The 14,696-nt window shown below is 55.5% G+C and overlaps 1 protein-coding gene across 1 annotated transcript in view; it reads left to right on the forward strand.

The window, feature by feature from the left end:
• The first annotated feature begins 8,757 nt into the window (after positions 1–8,757).
• RASSF5 (Ras association domain family member 5) overlaps positions 8,758–14,696 on the forward strand; it is a 73,093-nt gene continuing 67,154 nt past the window's right edge. The window contains exon 1 of the mRNA XM_070384590.1: positions 8,758–9,283. Coding sequence (XP_070240691.1) covers positions 8,812–9,283 — 472 coding nt within the window. The 5' untranslated portion in view covers positions 8,758–8,811. The remainder of the gene's footprint in view (positions 9,284–14,696) is intronic.

Here is a 14,696-nt window from a genome sequence, read left to right on the forward strand (position 1 = left end):
GGGTGGGGAAGGGTGTGCAATAAAGTGGCTCCAGCATGGGCGGGAAAGAGTGAGGAGCCCTACTTGGCGCTTTGAAGCATGAAGACCCGGGAATCCTTCCTGCCTGTCTTTCAGGAGCTTCTGCGTCCTCAGCGGCTGTTCCGCCTGAAGGCCCTGCAGGGCGGCGCTGAGGAAGGCTGGGTCCTGGAGTCCGACGTTGTCTGGGCCGGTCCTCCATGGGAAGACCAGTGCCCTGTAAAGACCCGGGGAGGGCTGCTGGGTGTGCTTGCCTCAGGCTTCCTGGGTGCTATCGGGCCCTGGGTCACTCGGGCCGGGCGGGCTCAGGTCCTGGGTTCCCAGGAGCCAGCCGTTACTCCAATGGCCCTGGGCACCAGGCCCCCTCTGGTCCGCCCTGCCCACGGGAAGTGCAGCCGACACTCCTGGCTCCTCAGCAGCCCTGCCGGGCACATCCCATGGCAGATTTTCCCTGGCAGCTGCGGCTGCTTCTAAGACCCTGTATGCTGGGTGGAGCCACGGGATCCCTGAAAGCCAAGTGCGGATTTGGGGGAATGATACTATCCAGGCTCTATGAGCTCATGAGCAAAGGCCAGCAGGGAACCTGCAAAAGCTTCAGTGTGATCCTGTGCTGCAGAGCCCCTGACATGGGTGCCCCCAGCCCAGCAGGGTTTCTGATGCCCTCTCAGCGGGGAGCATGGAACTGGACCCAGGCCCATGACCTTGTCCAGTTCTTCCAGAACCTGGTAAGACCCGCCCCCCCAACCAGGTGTCTGATGACCTCTTCTCTCTGGTGATTCCTAACACGACACTTCAAATGCAGTGCCCATTCAGCTGCTGAGACGTCAATTGGGCACCTGCTGGGTGCCAGGCCCTGGGAGGGGAGCCAGAGCTTCGTGGCGACTTGGGTGCTGTGCCCGCCCTTGGGGAGCTCACCCTGATGGGGAAGGGCCCTTCAGCACCATGACAGCGGGCAGAGACAGGAAGGCACAGCTCGGGGGGCGGCCTGCGTCACCACCGCCAGAGGGCAGGGGTCAGGAAAGGACTCGGGGAGCAGGCGGCTCCAGAGTGAGGTCTTGGCAGGTGAGCAGGGTTGCCCGGCAGAGAAGGCATGGGAGGCATCCCTGGCAGGGGGGCCGACACCCACCTCGGTGTGGGAGAAACGGCAGGTATGTGTCTTGCTACAGAGCACGCTGGAGCGGGAAGTGGGCGTTGAGCACCGGGCGGAGCCAGATCCAGAAGCTGCGCCTTGGCCACACAAAGGAACGCAGGCTTCACCTCAAGGAGCCGTGGAAACAGGTTTTTGTAGGTCAAGCCCAACTGGTATTTTAAAGACACGTGTGCCTGTGTGGAGCGTGGACTGAAACTCCATGCCTACGGTTCTCATTTGTAAGATGGAGACAGCATCTTTCAAAGCTGTGGGTAGGGACAGATTCTGTGTTTCCACAAGGAGTCAGAAACACTCCCTGGGGTCTCTGCATACCCTTCCAGCCCCGCCTCCCATGGCTGAGGCCACCACGCAGGCTGGGTGGGAAAACCGGAGCCCTTGTCTCCGATTGACCCATCGGTGGCTCAGGTTCATCGCAAATCTTGGGGAAGAGGCCCCATAGCATTCGGATCGATGGTGAACATGCCGTTAAAACAGGCCGCTTGGTTCAAGGGTCACCTGGAAGGAAGCAGCAGAGATGGGCCGGGGCCCTAGTGCCTCCTTCTGAGCCCTGGGGCCTCAGGGCGATAATTTTTGCAACTCTCAGAATCTGTGCAGTTTCCTCTATAAAGACAGGCATTCTGGTTCAAAACCCAGATTCTGGGACCCTCCCCACCTCCTGATTCCCACCTGTAAGGGTGTGGCCCTGGAGCCTGCCTTGTGGACGTTTCCCCAGAGATTCTCCCGCAGGCTCTAAAGTTCAAGGACACCGAGGCAGTTTGCAGCCTCCAGTAGAGGCTGTATGGACGCCCAGTATGGGCCCGTGGGCAGCAGGGGACACCGGACCAGGCGCCAGCCCACAACCTGCTGGCTGAGGCTGGCGAGGCCAGTCTCAGGGACAGCGGCGTGGCCTCCCTCCTCCTGGGCCAGCACGTGCTCTCTGAGGCCGCCTCCCTGCAACAGGGACAGCCCCAGAGGATTCCCGCAGCCGGTCGTCCGGGGCTCACTCCCACACTGCTTCAGTGATTTTGCAAAGCATGGGATTCCTGGCTGCTTTTTGCTTCATCTCACACATGCACATGCAAAAAAAAAAAAAAACCTCTGTAATCCAGCAACCCCAATGGGGAGGTGGTGAGGAAGGAGCCAGCGTGACCTGAAGTAGCTTCAGTGTATTCTTGGAAGCTCAGAATCACTGCGGGCACTTGACACAGTCCCGTCCTTTCTCTGGAGCCTTCGTGAGGCCGAGAGAGAAGGAGGAAGAAGAGTGGGAGTGAGGGAAGGAGGGAAGGATGGGGAGGGAAGGAGGGAAGGATGGGGAAGAAGGAGAGCGAGACGGGTGGAGAGGGAGACAGAGGGGAGAGGGGGCAGAAATGAGAGGAACCAGAGGAGGGACAGGCGTGTGTGTGTGCGTGTGCACACACGCACACATGCTTCCAGTGGGAAGCGGCCCAGGCCCCTCTGCCCCTCCGCCTGCCCCTGCCCTGGCCATGGCGATGGCTTAGTCCTGGAACGTCCGTGGCTGTGGCTCGGCACCCCACACCCCTGGCTGAGGGCAACAGCTGCTGACAAATGGGCCTGGAATATCTAAGTTTTTCCAACATGGAGAGAAGAAACATCCACACGGAAACCAGGCTTATCGTGAGCCTGGCAGAGCGGCTGGGGACGGGAGAGTTCCGTAACTGAGGCACAGATGGAGGAGGCGCCCCCACACCGCTGGAAAGCCAGCCCCACCGCCTCGCATCCCACACAGTGACGCCGCCCCAGGAGCCCTCGTGTTCCTGCTCACACTGCCAGCCCGGTTTGCCCCTCTGGCCACCAGGCAGTATCAAGGACCTAGGGGATCCCCCAGGAGCACTGGTGTTACACACAAAGCCGAAGCCCTTGAGAAGGGCGATGGTGCCCTGAGCCCCGACCCCTGGCCAGTTACTAGCACATGAAGGCAGAGAATCCACCCCGGTGACCAGCAACTTTCTCCCGGCTCCCACAGGTCCTGGGGGGCCTTCTGGTCTCCCTAGACCAGACAGTTCCTTCATCTTCCCCTCCCTGGGTGCAGGGGCCATGGCTTGAAGGGATACTAAGAAATAAACTCTCTCTTAGGTACAGGTTGGGAGCCTACAGCCGAGTTCATTTCTCTAAACATTTAACGAGCACCTCCTCTTTGCCCTGCACAGTGGCAGAAAGACTGACAAGTGAGGGAGACAAGAATGTGCAAACCTAATTGTGACTCATGTTAGGATGACGTGGATGCAGGAGAAACAATGAGTTAGGGCTGGGGGACTCTGGGAAGACCCTGTGGAGGACCTGCTATCTGGACTAGACTTTGCAAGTTGAACAAGATTGCAACAGATAGAGAAAAATGGGGAAAAATTTTCTTCAAACAGCACGTACAAACTGAGATCAGAGGTGTTAAACGCTGCCATTTAATGGCACCCCACTCCAGTACTCTTGCCTGGCAAATCCCATGGACGGAGGAGCTTGGTAGGCTGCAGTCCATGGGGTCTCGAAGAGTTGGACACAACTGAGCGACTTCACTTTCACCTTTCACTTTCATGCATTGGAGAAGGAAATGGCAACCCACTCCAGCGTTCTTGCCTGGAGAATCCCAGGGATGGCGGAGCCTGGCAGGCTGCCGTCTATGGGGTCACACAGAGTCAGACACGACTGAAGTGACTTAGCAGCATTTGTACCACACCAGCTGGGCAGTGCCAAGGCAAAATCAGAGATCTCAGTCCAACCTGTGACACCTTTGGGGGCCAGTCACATGCCTTCTCCGACCCTCAGTTCTCTCATCTGTAAAGTAGGCATGCCAGACACTTCATAGAGTTGCTGTAAAGAGGTCATTCAAGCCAAGGGTGCTTGCCATAGAGCAGGTATTCAATGCATGTTTCTAGCGTAAATATGTATAACACACTGCACTTTACAAAGGACTGTCACAAACACTTTAATTCCCCAACAATGTGTTGTCACGGTGCCTGCTCACAGTCTAGCAATGAAAGGTGCTCCCCACTCTCTGAGGAGGCTGAGCTCTGTGTACAGAAGCAGCCGGGAGGGGAAGGAAGTCGTGAGGAAGAGGCATCCTCCAGCAGTTTCTCAAGGTAACAGCGCTCTTCCTTAGACATCTACTGAGTGTGGTCTCTGAGTCATGTTCACCAAACTCACATAAGATACAAGCCAGTGTCCAGACTTAGGGAACTGATCTCTGCAGGGAGGGTCTGGAATCCACATTTGGAAGAAACTCATGCTCACAAAGTCTGGGAGGGTTAGGGGAAGCCTGCCGCTCCTTCAGCCTGGAACTTCCTTGCTCAGATAGACAAAGGGCTGGCCCCACTCAGGGCTGTGTTTAAACATCTGCCCCTCAGAGAGGTGCTTCTTGCCTCCAGTCCAATCCGACAGCCCCCGCTGCTCTCTGTCCCTCACTGGGCTTTGTTTGCCATCAAGTGCACATGACCTGAGGCTCTGTTACACTCGAGTTGACGTGTCTAGTAGCTGACTCTCCACCTAAACTTCTATTAGCTTCAGGAACATGGCCATTTCACTGTTGCACCTTTAATGCCTAAAACAGCACCTGAGATACAGTGGATATTAGGTGATCCCTTGTTAAATGAGTAATTGCTCTGTGCTCTTAAGGACAGCAGGGAGGGGTCATTTGCGCTGTTGACCAAGTACTTCCAGCTCTTTTGCCATCCTGAGCACAAGGAAGGAAGGCACTTCCTGCCCTCCTTGTGGAGGGTGGGCTTTAGAACTAATTCTAGCCCACGAGGAGTGAGCAGAAGTAGCTGGAGCTTTTGCATGCTGCTATCGGAGCCTCGCGGATCTCTGCGTCCCTCTGGTTTGCTGCTGGGCAACATGCTACATGACTCCTCCATCAGCCTGGATCCCTGACTCTGAGGAACAAAGTCTCCCCACCAACAGGCAGGGGGCATGTGATGTGAGTGAGAAAGCAGTCTCTGGGTGCAAGGCACTGGGACGTGGAGGGTTGTTTACTGCCCGTAGCCTGACCTGTCCTGACAGGTCCAGTGACCCCAAGCAGACAGCTGTACTGCCACAATCACTGGGAGGTCCCTAAGTCCCTTTGGGGGTTTCAGGCGACTTCGAATGCCTCCAAGCCAGACAAACCCAGGAACTTCCCCTTCAAAAAGTCAGGCCATATTCTCTCCTCCTCTTTTCCTTCCTCCTAGGAAGCTCCCTGGTGGGTGGGGGGGCGGGGGGGTGGGGTCGAGGTGTTAGGAGATAACCTTGAAACCCACTGGGGGAACCGAGAGACCACCTCTGAAGTGACTTACACGCTCAAACTCACTGTCAGCATCCTTCCCTTTGGTCAAAAGGAAAAACAGCACAGCCACTCTTCTGGGAGTGAGTCACAAGCAGAAAAAAGTCAGTGGCTCCGAGCCAAGAGGATCTGCTAACAAGGGGAGAAAACTCCCAGTGGAGGTGTCTCAGCAGATGCTGTGGTCTCGCCCTTGTGGCCGGCATAACCAAAGACCAACCCGAGCAGTTCCGAAGTTCAAGCATCAGACATTACCCCAGGTCCTGACCCTACCATGAGCCTGGAGTTTATTTAGTACTTCCCTGATGAAGGAAAATGGGCTGCGTGTGTGCTTGTGTGTGTATGTGTGTGTGTGTGTGTGTGTGATGGGAGAGGATGCTCTTCTGGGGAAGAAGGAGACTGGGCTGGGAAAGATGACATCAGAAGAGGCAAGTTCCCGGCAGAGAGCCTCCTGCTGGGGGTTCAGGAGAGGCAGCAGCCTAGCCTGACCTCAGTCTCTAGCTCAGGGAGATGAACTGGGAGATAAACTTGATACACTTTTGGAGTTGGTCACATGGAATTACGTTATCTCCACTTTTATCTCCCTTCTGTCCCTGAAGCCACATGCCGGGCTCTGGCCCTGCTGGAGTGCTTTCTCCCTGCACTCCTCCAGATCAGAGCTGAGGCAGGACAACTAAACGAGAGCACGTTTCTACCCAGCTCAGGAACCTGGGCAAAGGAGTTTATGCCTGAGTATTCCAGAGAGTCCTCAGTTTCCCAGGGCCAGAGGAGAGACTCATCCTGTGAGCCTCTCCATCCCAGGAATCTGGGCTGGGTTGCCCAAACGCATGCTGAGGGGAGGATGATGAAGGACAGAAATGGCCATTGTTGGCAATTTCACAAATGGCATTTCAAAACTGGCTCCTCGGTGATGCACTCTCCGCCAGGGCCCTTCTCCTTGCCACATCAGACTGTCAGCAGAGCTTGAGCTTGGCCCACACCCTGGGCCTCTCCCAGCCCTCTGCTCTCCCAAGGTTGGAGGAAGTGATCTTCAAACAAGTCTCATGCCTGTGGCCAGAGGTGGATAATACAGGGTGGATTCGGCAAACGTATAGGCTTCTGCAACGGCCTCTCAAGAACTGCTTGCAGAAGAAGTGAGAGAGATGGGGAAAAAAGACCACAGAGGCAAATTGGTCTTTTCTGGGTCAACATCTGCCAGAAAACATTGCAAATTAGCCCCCACTGTGTTTTTCTCAGTCGCTTCCCGCTGAACTTCACTTGCTCTGCGGGGCAAAGAGCAGAGAATCCTATTTTCTTCTTGCCACCTTCGATCTAAAGCAATAGACCAGCAGCATCAACACGGCCTGGGAACTTGTTTAAAATGCAAAATCTCAAACTGTTACATACAGGATGGGCAAGCAACAAGGTTCTACTGCACAGCACACGGAACTACAGTCAATCTCCTGTGATAAACCATAATGGAAAAGAAAAAAATAGACAAAATCCCAAACCCCAGGCCCAGACAAACTGACTCAGAAACTCAGGGGGTGGAGCTTGGTAATCTGTAATTCAACAAGCCCTCCAGGTGACGGTGATGCATGGCAGCATTTGAAAACCACTAATGTAGAGAACGCGAGGTTCAGACAGGGGAGAGGAGAGGGGCAGGAGGGGAGTAGAGCAGGGTGGCTGTGGCTCACAGGCCCCCATCTCACACCTTCTGCTTCATAGCTCTGTGCTCTTGGCCACATTCTTGCCACACACTCAGAAGCAGCCTCATGAGGTGAGAACCTTTGGTGACACCCAGGGATCAAAGGACCCATGGCTGCCACCACCATGAGGGAAAAGCCGTGGGCCGAAGCAAGCTGGGCTTTCCCTGGCCTCTCGACTGTTGAAATTTTAGGAATCACCTAAAAACGAACCTCCAAGGGGAAATCCAAAAGCTAAAGTGAAGATTCCCCTAGAAGACACTAGGGGGAGACCCATCTCTGGCCTGGGAAGGGGAGGAAGCAACTCAGGTCTAGAAGAATTCAGACCATGTGTTTCTCAAGTTGATTCGCTGGTGACCTCTACTAAATCAACCAAACTAAACCGCACCTTTCAAGAGGACAGGCAGTGACCACTGAGTCAGAGTGATGTAATCAGAGAGGATGAGGAAAGGGTCACGTGTCTGCTCACTCCCAGTCCAGTTTCCAGCTAAGGAAACTATAGAGGTTAGAGAGGACCCGGGGTCACACAGCAGGTCTGTGACGGGACACAGGTTCGGAGCCCCAGCAGGCCCGGTTCCCCACCCAGGAGAGATGGGCAGGGCCGCTTACCTACTTGGTGCGACCCAGGGCTAAAAGACAATGCTAGCCTTTTGTTCAAAAACTGTTAAGGCTTTCAAGGAGAGGACAGCAGAGCATTAAAATCCAGAGGAGGGGGAGGTTGTGAAGCCTGTCCTCGGACTGTAGAAAGGAATCTCTCTCAGAGTCCCACAGGAGGGCTGTCTACACCAGGTGCAAAGCAGGGCTTTTGCGGGCGGGGGTGGTGGTGGTATTTCCACAGGAATTACTAGAACTGCTATGGGGAGAGGAGATTTGACTTAGAAAGGAAAGCTCTCCCAACCTTTGAGGGGCCGGAGTGTTCGCACGGACCTAGGATCACCAGAACTCCAGTCTTCCGGGAAAGGACTCTCCCACAGGCCAGGGCTGCTGCGAAAGGGGAAATCCAACCAGGGTGAACGCGGCGCGCGGACAGCCCGCTGCCATCAGCATCGGAAGCGTCCCCCGCCGTCACGGGACTCGGAGCCGCGGCGGGCCCGCGAGCCGGAGCCGGGCATCCCCTGCCTGCGCCCGGCTCGGCGCGCGCGGGGGCGGCGGACTGCGGCGAGCGCCGGAGGGGAAGGGCCGGGGGATGCATCCCTCCGGTGGGCGTGAAAACCAAGAGGCCAGCGGGCCGACTCTGAGCCGGTGGACGTCTCGCTGGACCCCCATTCTCCGTTTCTAAGCCCTTCCCTCCGGCCCGCTCCCTCCTCCGGGCGGGTTGGGGTGTGGATTGGGGGCGTGGGAACCTGAGGTTGGAGGGTGGAAATCTGGGGTTGGGGGTGAAGGATGGGAGAGGCGAGGAGGTAGAGCTGAAGGCAGGAGGCTCCCACAGAATGCCTCTTCCGAGTTGTCCTGTAAAGAAGCTTTACACGTGCAACCCTTCAGCTGCCCCGGCTACCTGAAGACACCCCGAAATCCACACTCGCCCAGGCGTCCCCCACCGCCGCCCCTGCCCGTCGGGCGGTCGGTGGTTCCCTCGGGTCGTCCTTCCTGCCTCTCAGAGGTCTCCCCGCCCCCGCCCCGCCCCGCAGGCTGCGGTCCCTTTAAAGGCGCGCCGGTCTGGGGCCGCCCCGCTCTCGAGGAGGACTCGGGAGGAGCGCCAGCGCGGAGAGCCGCCCGGCATGGCCATGGCGTCCCCGGCCATCGGGCAGCGCCCGTACCGGCTGCTCTTGGAGCCAGAACCGCCGCGCTATCTGCAGAGCCTGAGCGACCCCGAGCCGCTGCCGCCGCCGCCGCCGCCGCCCCCCCCGGGCCACTCCTCGCGCCGCTGCGCCTCCGCGCCGCTCTCCACTGCGCCCGGGGCGCACGAGAGACGCAGTGCCGGGAGGGCCGCCCGGGGGGACCCGGAGCCCCAGCCCCGGGCCTCCCGACCCGCTCGCCCTCTCCGGCCTGGTCTGCAGCAGAGACTGCGGCGGCGGCCTGGCGCGCCCCGGCCCCGCGACGTGCGCAGCATCTTCGAGCAGCCGCAGGATCCCCGCGTCCCGGCGGAGCGAGGCGAGGGCCACTGCTTCGTGGAACTGGCGCTGCGGGGTGGCCGCGGCTGGTGCGACCTGTGCGGGCGAGAGGTGTGGTGGCGGGCACTGAGCTGCGCTAGTAAGTGTGAGGGTCGGGGTCGGGCGGGGCTGGGGGGCGCGGGAAGACCGCAGTCTGCCCGCGAGCGGCTGCGAGCGAGCCGGCTGGGGCGAGCCGAGAGGGGGCGCTGACCCCTCCGGCTTCAGGGGAGACCAGGATTTTCACCGAGGCAGGTAGCCCCTGGACACACTCTCCTCCTTAGTGCTCTTAGGTATGCTTGTGCGGTATTTAACAAGCACCTCTTCCTCTGACAGGTGCGCGCCTCGCCCCTCTCCAGATACAGCCAGTACGCACGCACGCACACACACACACACACACACACACACACACACACACAGGCTGGGGTTGATGCCTGATGCTACCAGATCATTCCCCTGGGTCTCCAGTGCCCTCTCTTGCTTTTTTGTAGCTTCTTGAGAGTGGGCTGTGAGGCTATTCTTGAGATGACCGTTTGGCCCCTGCTTATTAGGGTAATGGCTGATGACTTTGTCTGCCTGCCTGCCTGTGGTACACCCTTCCTCCAGGGTGACCTGTGGGGACAGGGAAGAGACCTGGCTGGGCTTTGGATGGACAGAGGCCATGAGGCTTGAGAAGAGCGTGAAGTGACCCTGGATCCCTGCCCTCTCCCGCCGTCCACCTCTGGCCCCTCGGACCTTTGCCCTCTGCTCTGACGTTTGGCTGGGCCTTGCTTCCTCCTCTTCCTCCTACTGGCTACTGCACCAGGCATCAGGCTCGAGAATTACCCAACTACCTGCCCTGTCTCACCCTCCCCAGAGCTCTCAGGTCCCTCCAGCCTCCTCCTCTGAGCCAGAATCTTCTCAAAGCCTGACTATAAAACACTGGACATCCACTGTATAGATTTTCTGAGCACATTTGCGGTCTTCTTGGGGGTTTGTTATTTTTCTCTTCCAGCAGTTAGGTGTGTATATTTCTTCAGTGATGTTTCTTTTCTTCTTTTCCTATTAGAGTTATCTAGAAAAATAGATTTTCCTGTTAGACTTATCTAGAAAAATAGATTTTTTTCCCTATTAGATTTATCTAGAAAAATAGATTTCTTCTTTTCCTGTTCCCCACCCCATAATTGCTGTTGCCATGTTGGGCAGACGATACCCACACCCATGTGCCTATGTGTTTATGTAGATAGTTTAAATATCTGAAGCACAAAGTGCAGACGATGGTACAGCCTCTAGAAAGCATCTCTGGAAATGGCTTGGGGTCGCATCTTTCAGCCAAGCTTCTTCCCACATGACAGCAGCCCCCATCTCCCATCCAGCTGCAGCATTGTGTAGCAGCAACTGTTACACCCTCATCACGAAAGCCTGACCTTGCCTCTCTGCAGTCCCCAGCCAAGGCTGTGCGGTGTGCTTCCCACTGCAGCTGGCTTCAGGGCAGCAGAGCTCAGACTCGAAGCCAGGATCCAGCGGAAGAGGAGTGTGGGAGGTGGGGGTGGGTTCTGCTCCCTCCACCATCAAAACTCAGTTCAGGTGCTAATTAATAAGGAAAGGGCGATAGATACAGAAATGTGTGATGTGGGCAGAGGGCTGCTGTCACTTGGCAAATCGCCCTGACCTTCAGTAGAATCAAATGCAACTTTCCCACAGATGTGTTTGCAGCTTTTGCCCTCTCAAGGGCCCTGGGGTACTTTACTGCCTCCCAACAGTAACATAGAGAGGCAGTATCCTCTTTGTAATGGGTTTTAGTGTGCTGGAATCCCAGGAAAGCTGCTTCATTGGAATTCTAGTTTGTATTAGGACATTGAGGCCTTCAGTTGGTCTAGTGGTTAGGACTCCATGCTTCCACTGCAGGGTTTGATCCCTCATCGGGAAACTTAATATATTGCATGCCTTGCAGCGTGGCAAAAACTGAGAAAAGTTTAAAAGCAGGAGTGAAAAAGACACTGGAGGACTGTATCAATTGTTGAACATTTGGCATATAGTTTTACGACTGGCGGGGTTGTTGTTGGTAATGGTGTCTGTGTGTTTATTTGTGTATATGCATGATACTCCATGATTAAATGAATTTATGCAGAGCTTCCCTTGTGGCTCAGCTGGTAAAGAATCTGCCTGCAATGCGGTAGACCTGGGTTCGATCTCTGGGTTGGAAAGATCCCCTGGAGAAGGGAAAGGCTACCCACTCCAGTTTTTTGGCCTGGAGAATTCCATGGGGTCTCAAAGAATGGGACACAACTGAGTGACTCTCACTTTCATACTTTCACATTAGACAGTTTCTTGTGAAAGGAAGCCCCAGGTGAATACGCGTGTCCTCTGATTTCTGTGTGACTTGGTAGCCCTCAGCTAGGTGGGTTAGTACCAACCAGGGATGTCTGAACACCGGAGAGGGAGCAGAGTTGGAATCAAGGGGCTACAGAGAGGAGCCTCTGTTTGTCATTATTAATATTTAACTGATTGTGGACTTGTAGCTTGATGGAAACAGTTGAGAAATGTTCTGATGGCTGGCAGGCCAAACTCACCAATCATCTTTCTTTCAACTGAAGTTCTAATTCCATGGTGGGGTGGGTTTGTTTTATCTTTGTTTTAAAAAGCAAGGGTCAGAAACGTGACTTTTGAAAGGCAGTACTCTGCAGTGCCTAAGAGAACAGCCTGGAACCAGAAGACCTAGGTTTGAATCCTGATGTTGCCAATTAGTCTCTGTGTGACCCTGGGTACCTCTGTGTTCCTCTTCTGTGTTTTAAAAAATTGAGATGATAGCATTAACTTCTCAATTGCGTTCATGTGAGAATTTAATGAATTAATATATGGAAAGGGCTTAGAACAGTGCCTGGTAGAAGGCAACTTAAACATTTAGGGCAGTATGAATGTTATTATTATCCCCTCCCATCCAGCGGCTGTAACAATTTGCCTGGGCTCCCGGCACTTCTTAGGATCACCTTTCTGAACAGTGAGAGCCGTTTTCCAGCTCTGCTCGGTTGCTGAGCTGAGGCGGGAAGAGGGTGCCCCGCGCAGCACAGGCGGGGCAGGGCCACTCCTGCCTGCTGTGGGCATCCTCATGGCGTGTTGGTGGCCTCGAGGTCATCGGGACCCTGGCACCTGGCATTTGCACCACTTGTCCCCAGCACAGAGCACAGTCTCGTGCCTGATAAAGGCAGTCGTCTGTTTTACTATTAAATCTCCCAGCTCTTGGAAACACGCGGAGGGACAGCGGGTGTGTAAATGACATCTGTCTCAGCAGGAGGTTGACACTGGGTGGGAGCTGTGTTGGCAAAACGGGCTTTTAATAAGGGAAGCTTTTAGAAAACTGTCTCCCCACTGCCTTTTCAGTGAAAATTCCTCTATCTCAAGCTTATCCCTACTTCAAGGACTGTAACGGAGCTCTGGTTAATGCTGGATTTGCCAACAGGAGACGTTCAAAGTTGATATTCATTTCTAGGATTAAAGAACTCGTGTTTATTAGATAGACAAGGAAATCTGGTGGGGACTGGGAGGGAGAGAGAGAGGTAGATTATATGAAGTCATGTGTGTGTGCGTCTGGGGGTGGGGGACAGTGGCCGTGGTGAGAATCCGTTTCCAGCATTCCAAAAGGGAATGGTCAATAGCACACAACCCTTGGAACTCTCACGGACTGCCTTTATTCTCAGGGAATGTCCCTTGCAGGTTGTAGACCCTTTCTTTTACAGAAGGAACTCGGGGTTAACCTTTTATCTCGTTTGGTGGATGCATTAGCCATCTTGGAATAGGAAATGGTCTGGAAAATGGGAAAAGCTAAGTTCAACTCAACACTGAGAGAGGGATACTTGGACATGCCGTGCACGTTACTAGTGGAGCGGGTCCTCCCTGGAGGGGTGTGTTCAGAGCTGTAAAGGGTTATGTGGTAAGGGTTACAGGGTGAAGGGGGGCCCTGGAGCTTACCATCCTGACCTCCCCCTCCTGTGGGAGACCTGTTTTATGGTGGGAGTGCGAGGTATTTGCCGTGGAGTCTGCTGGCACGGGAACAGGGACCTCCTGGGTGAGAGCCCCTTGTCGAGCCTTGCTAGCTCTGTCTCATCACAGCATCAGTGGTCGGGCTTAACCCACCTCTCTGCACAGAGTGGACCCCCATGTGACAGCCACAGAGTCCCACAGACCCAGCCCCTCTCTTGGGTTCTTTGCAGAAGAGGTTACTGGGACACGGACATTGAGTCTCTCTGTAGCAGGCCCAGGAACCTGGGCACTTGGAAAGTGTTTTATTTGTCCAGGACACCTGGTCACACTGAAGTATGTGGCTTAAAGTATTTTCATTAATTCAGGCCCACGCTTGGCCTTCGAGGTTAGGAAAATTAAGCCCTGAAATGGACGTTTCGTTGTTAGAGATAGTGGAATCCCCCACCTCCCTTCCCTCCTCTGCTTCTGGCTCTGATTGGGGTTTTTCCTTGGGGAGAGTCCTGGTGGAGGGCTGGGGGACATGGGAGGGCAGAGGAAGGACCTGGACGCCTTGAGAGAGGCCATTTGAGGCCTCCAAGCTGCTGCTCTCTGTTTCTCCTCCCTGCTTCCTGTATTTTCACAAAATGAAAGTGAAAGGATTAAATGTGGGTTTAATTTTTTCCCCTTATCCATCAGAGCATAAAATTTTCTGATTATGGAGTAAGAGGGGCTTGAATCCCAGGTACAGTCAAAAATGATTAATGCCACTTGTCTGCCAGCCTAATTAGACTTGGTAATGAACGTGTGTGTTCTCTGGCTGATCCTGCAGAGTTATTGGGGGGAAGTGAATTGACATCTCCCCTCAGCTTTGTGGGCTTGATCCAGGATCCTCTCTTTTCTCCCCGAGTTTACCAGTGAATTCAGCGGGCGCCAAGCCTGGCAGATAGGCCTTGTAGGGCAGGGGAAAGAGAGCCCCCAGCTCTGCCTGGCTGCTGAGGGGACCCTGTAGCCCCGGGAAGCTGACTGCAGTCCCTGGAGGCAGGACCCAGGGGCTCAGAGAGTGGCTGAGACTCAGGGCAGGCCCGGCGCGGCTCTAAGAGTGATACACGCTGGAGGAATTCTTCACGGGTCCACAGTGCCTTTTCTCTGAGGAGCCTACAGCCTTTGCCTGCTGCATCCACATTCATCCCAGAGCAGATTCACGAGGTCAGGATGCAGGGAGGCTTCTGCTGGGGTCTCGGATGGAGAGAAGGAGGCGCCCGTCCATCTGGCAGGGGCAGGGGAGCTTAGAGCCTCATGCGGAGCAAAGCCGACCTGCCTTGAAGGTGGCCTGCACCAGCTCAGGCTGTAACGCAATTTCCTGCCTTTGGTCCACACCCAGCATCTGGGGGACCTCTTGCCGCTGCCCATGGGGGCATCCCAGCCCCTGCCTCCCCAGGGCTCTCCCGCGTGGGGTGCTCCCGATCCCCACCCCTCAGCCCGCAGTCTCCCCGGGGAAGGAGCTGCGTTCTGCTCTGGCCCCGCCTGCTGAGGCGCTGTGGAGGCTGCTGAGGAAGCTGGCCTCATAAGAGGCCCTT

The sequence above is a fragment of the Bos mutus genome, chromosome 16, assembly GCF_027580195.1.
Source record: "Bos mutus isolate GX-2022 chromosome 16, NWIPB_WYAK_1.1, whole genome shotgun sequence".
Taxonomy (NCBI): domain Eukaryota; kingdom Metazoa; phylum Chordata; class Mammalia; order Artiodactyla; family Bovidae; genus Bos; species Bos mutus.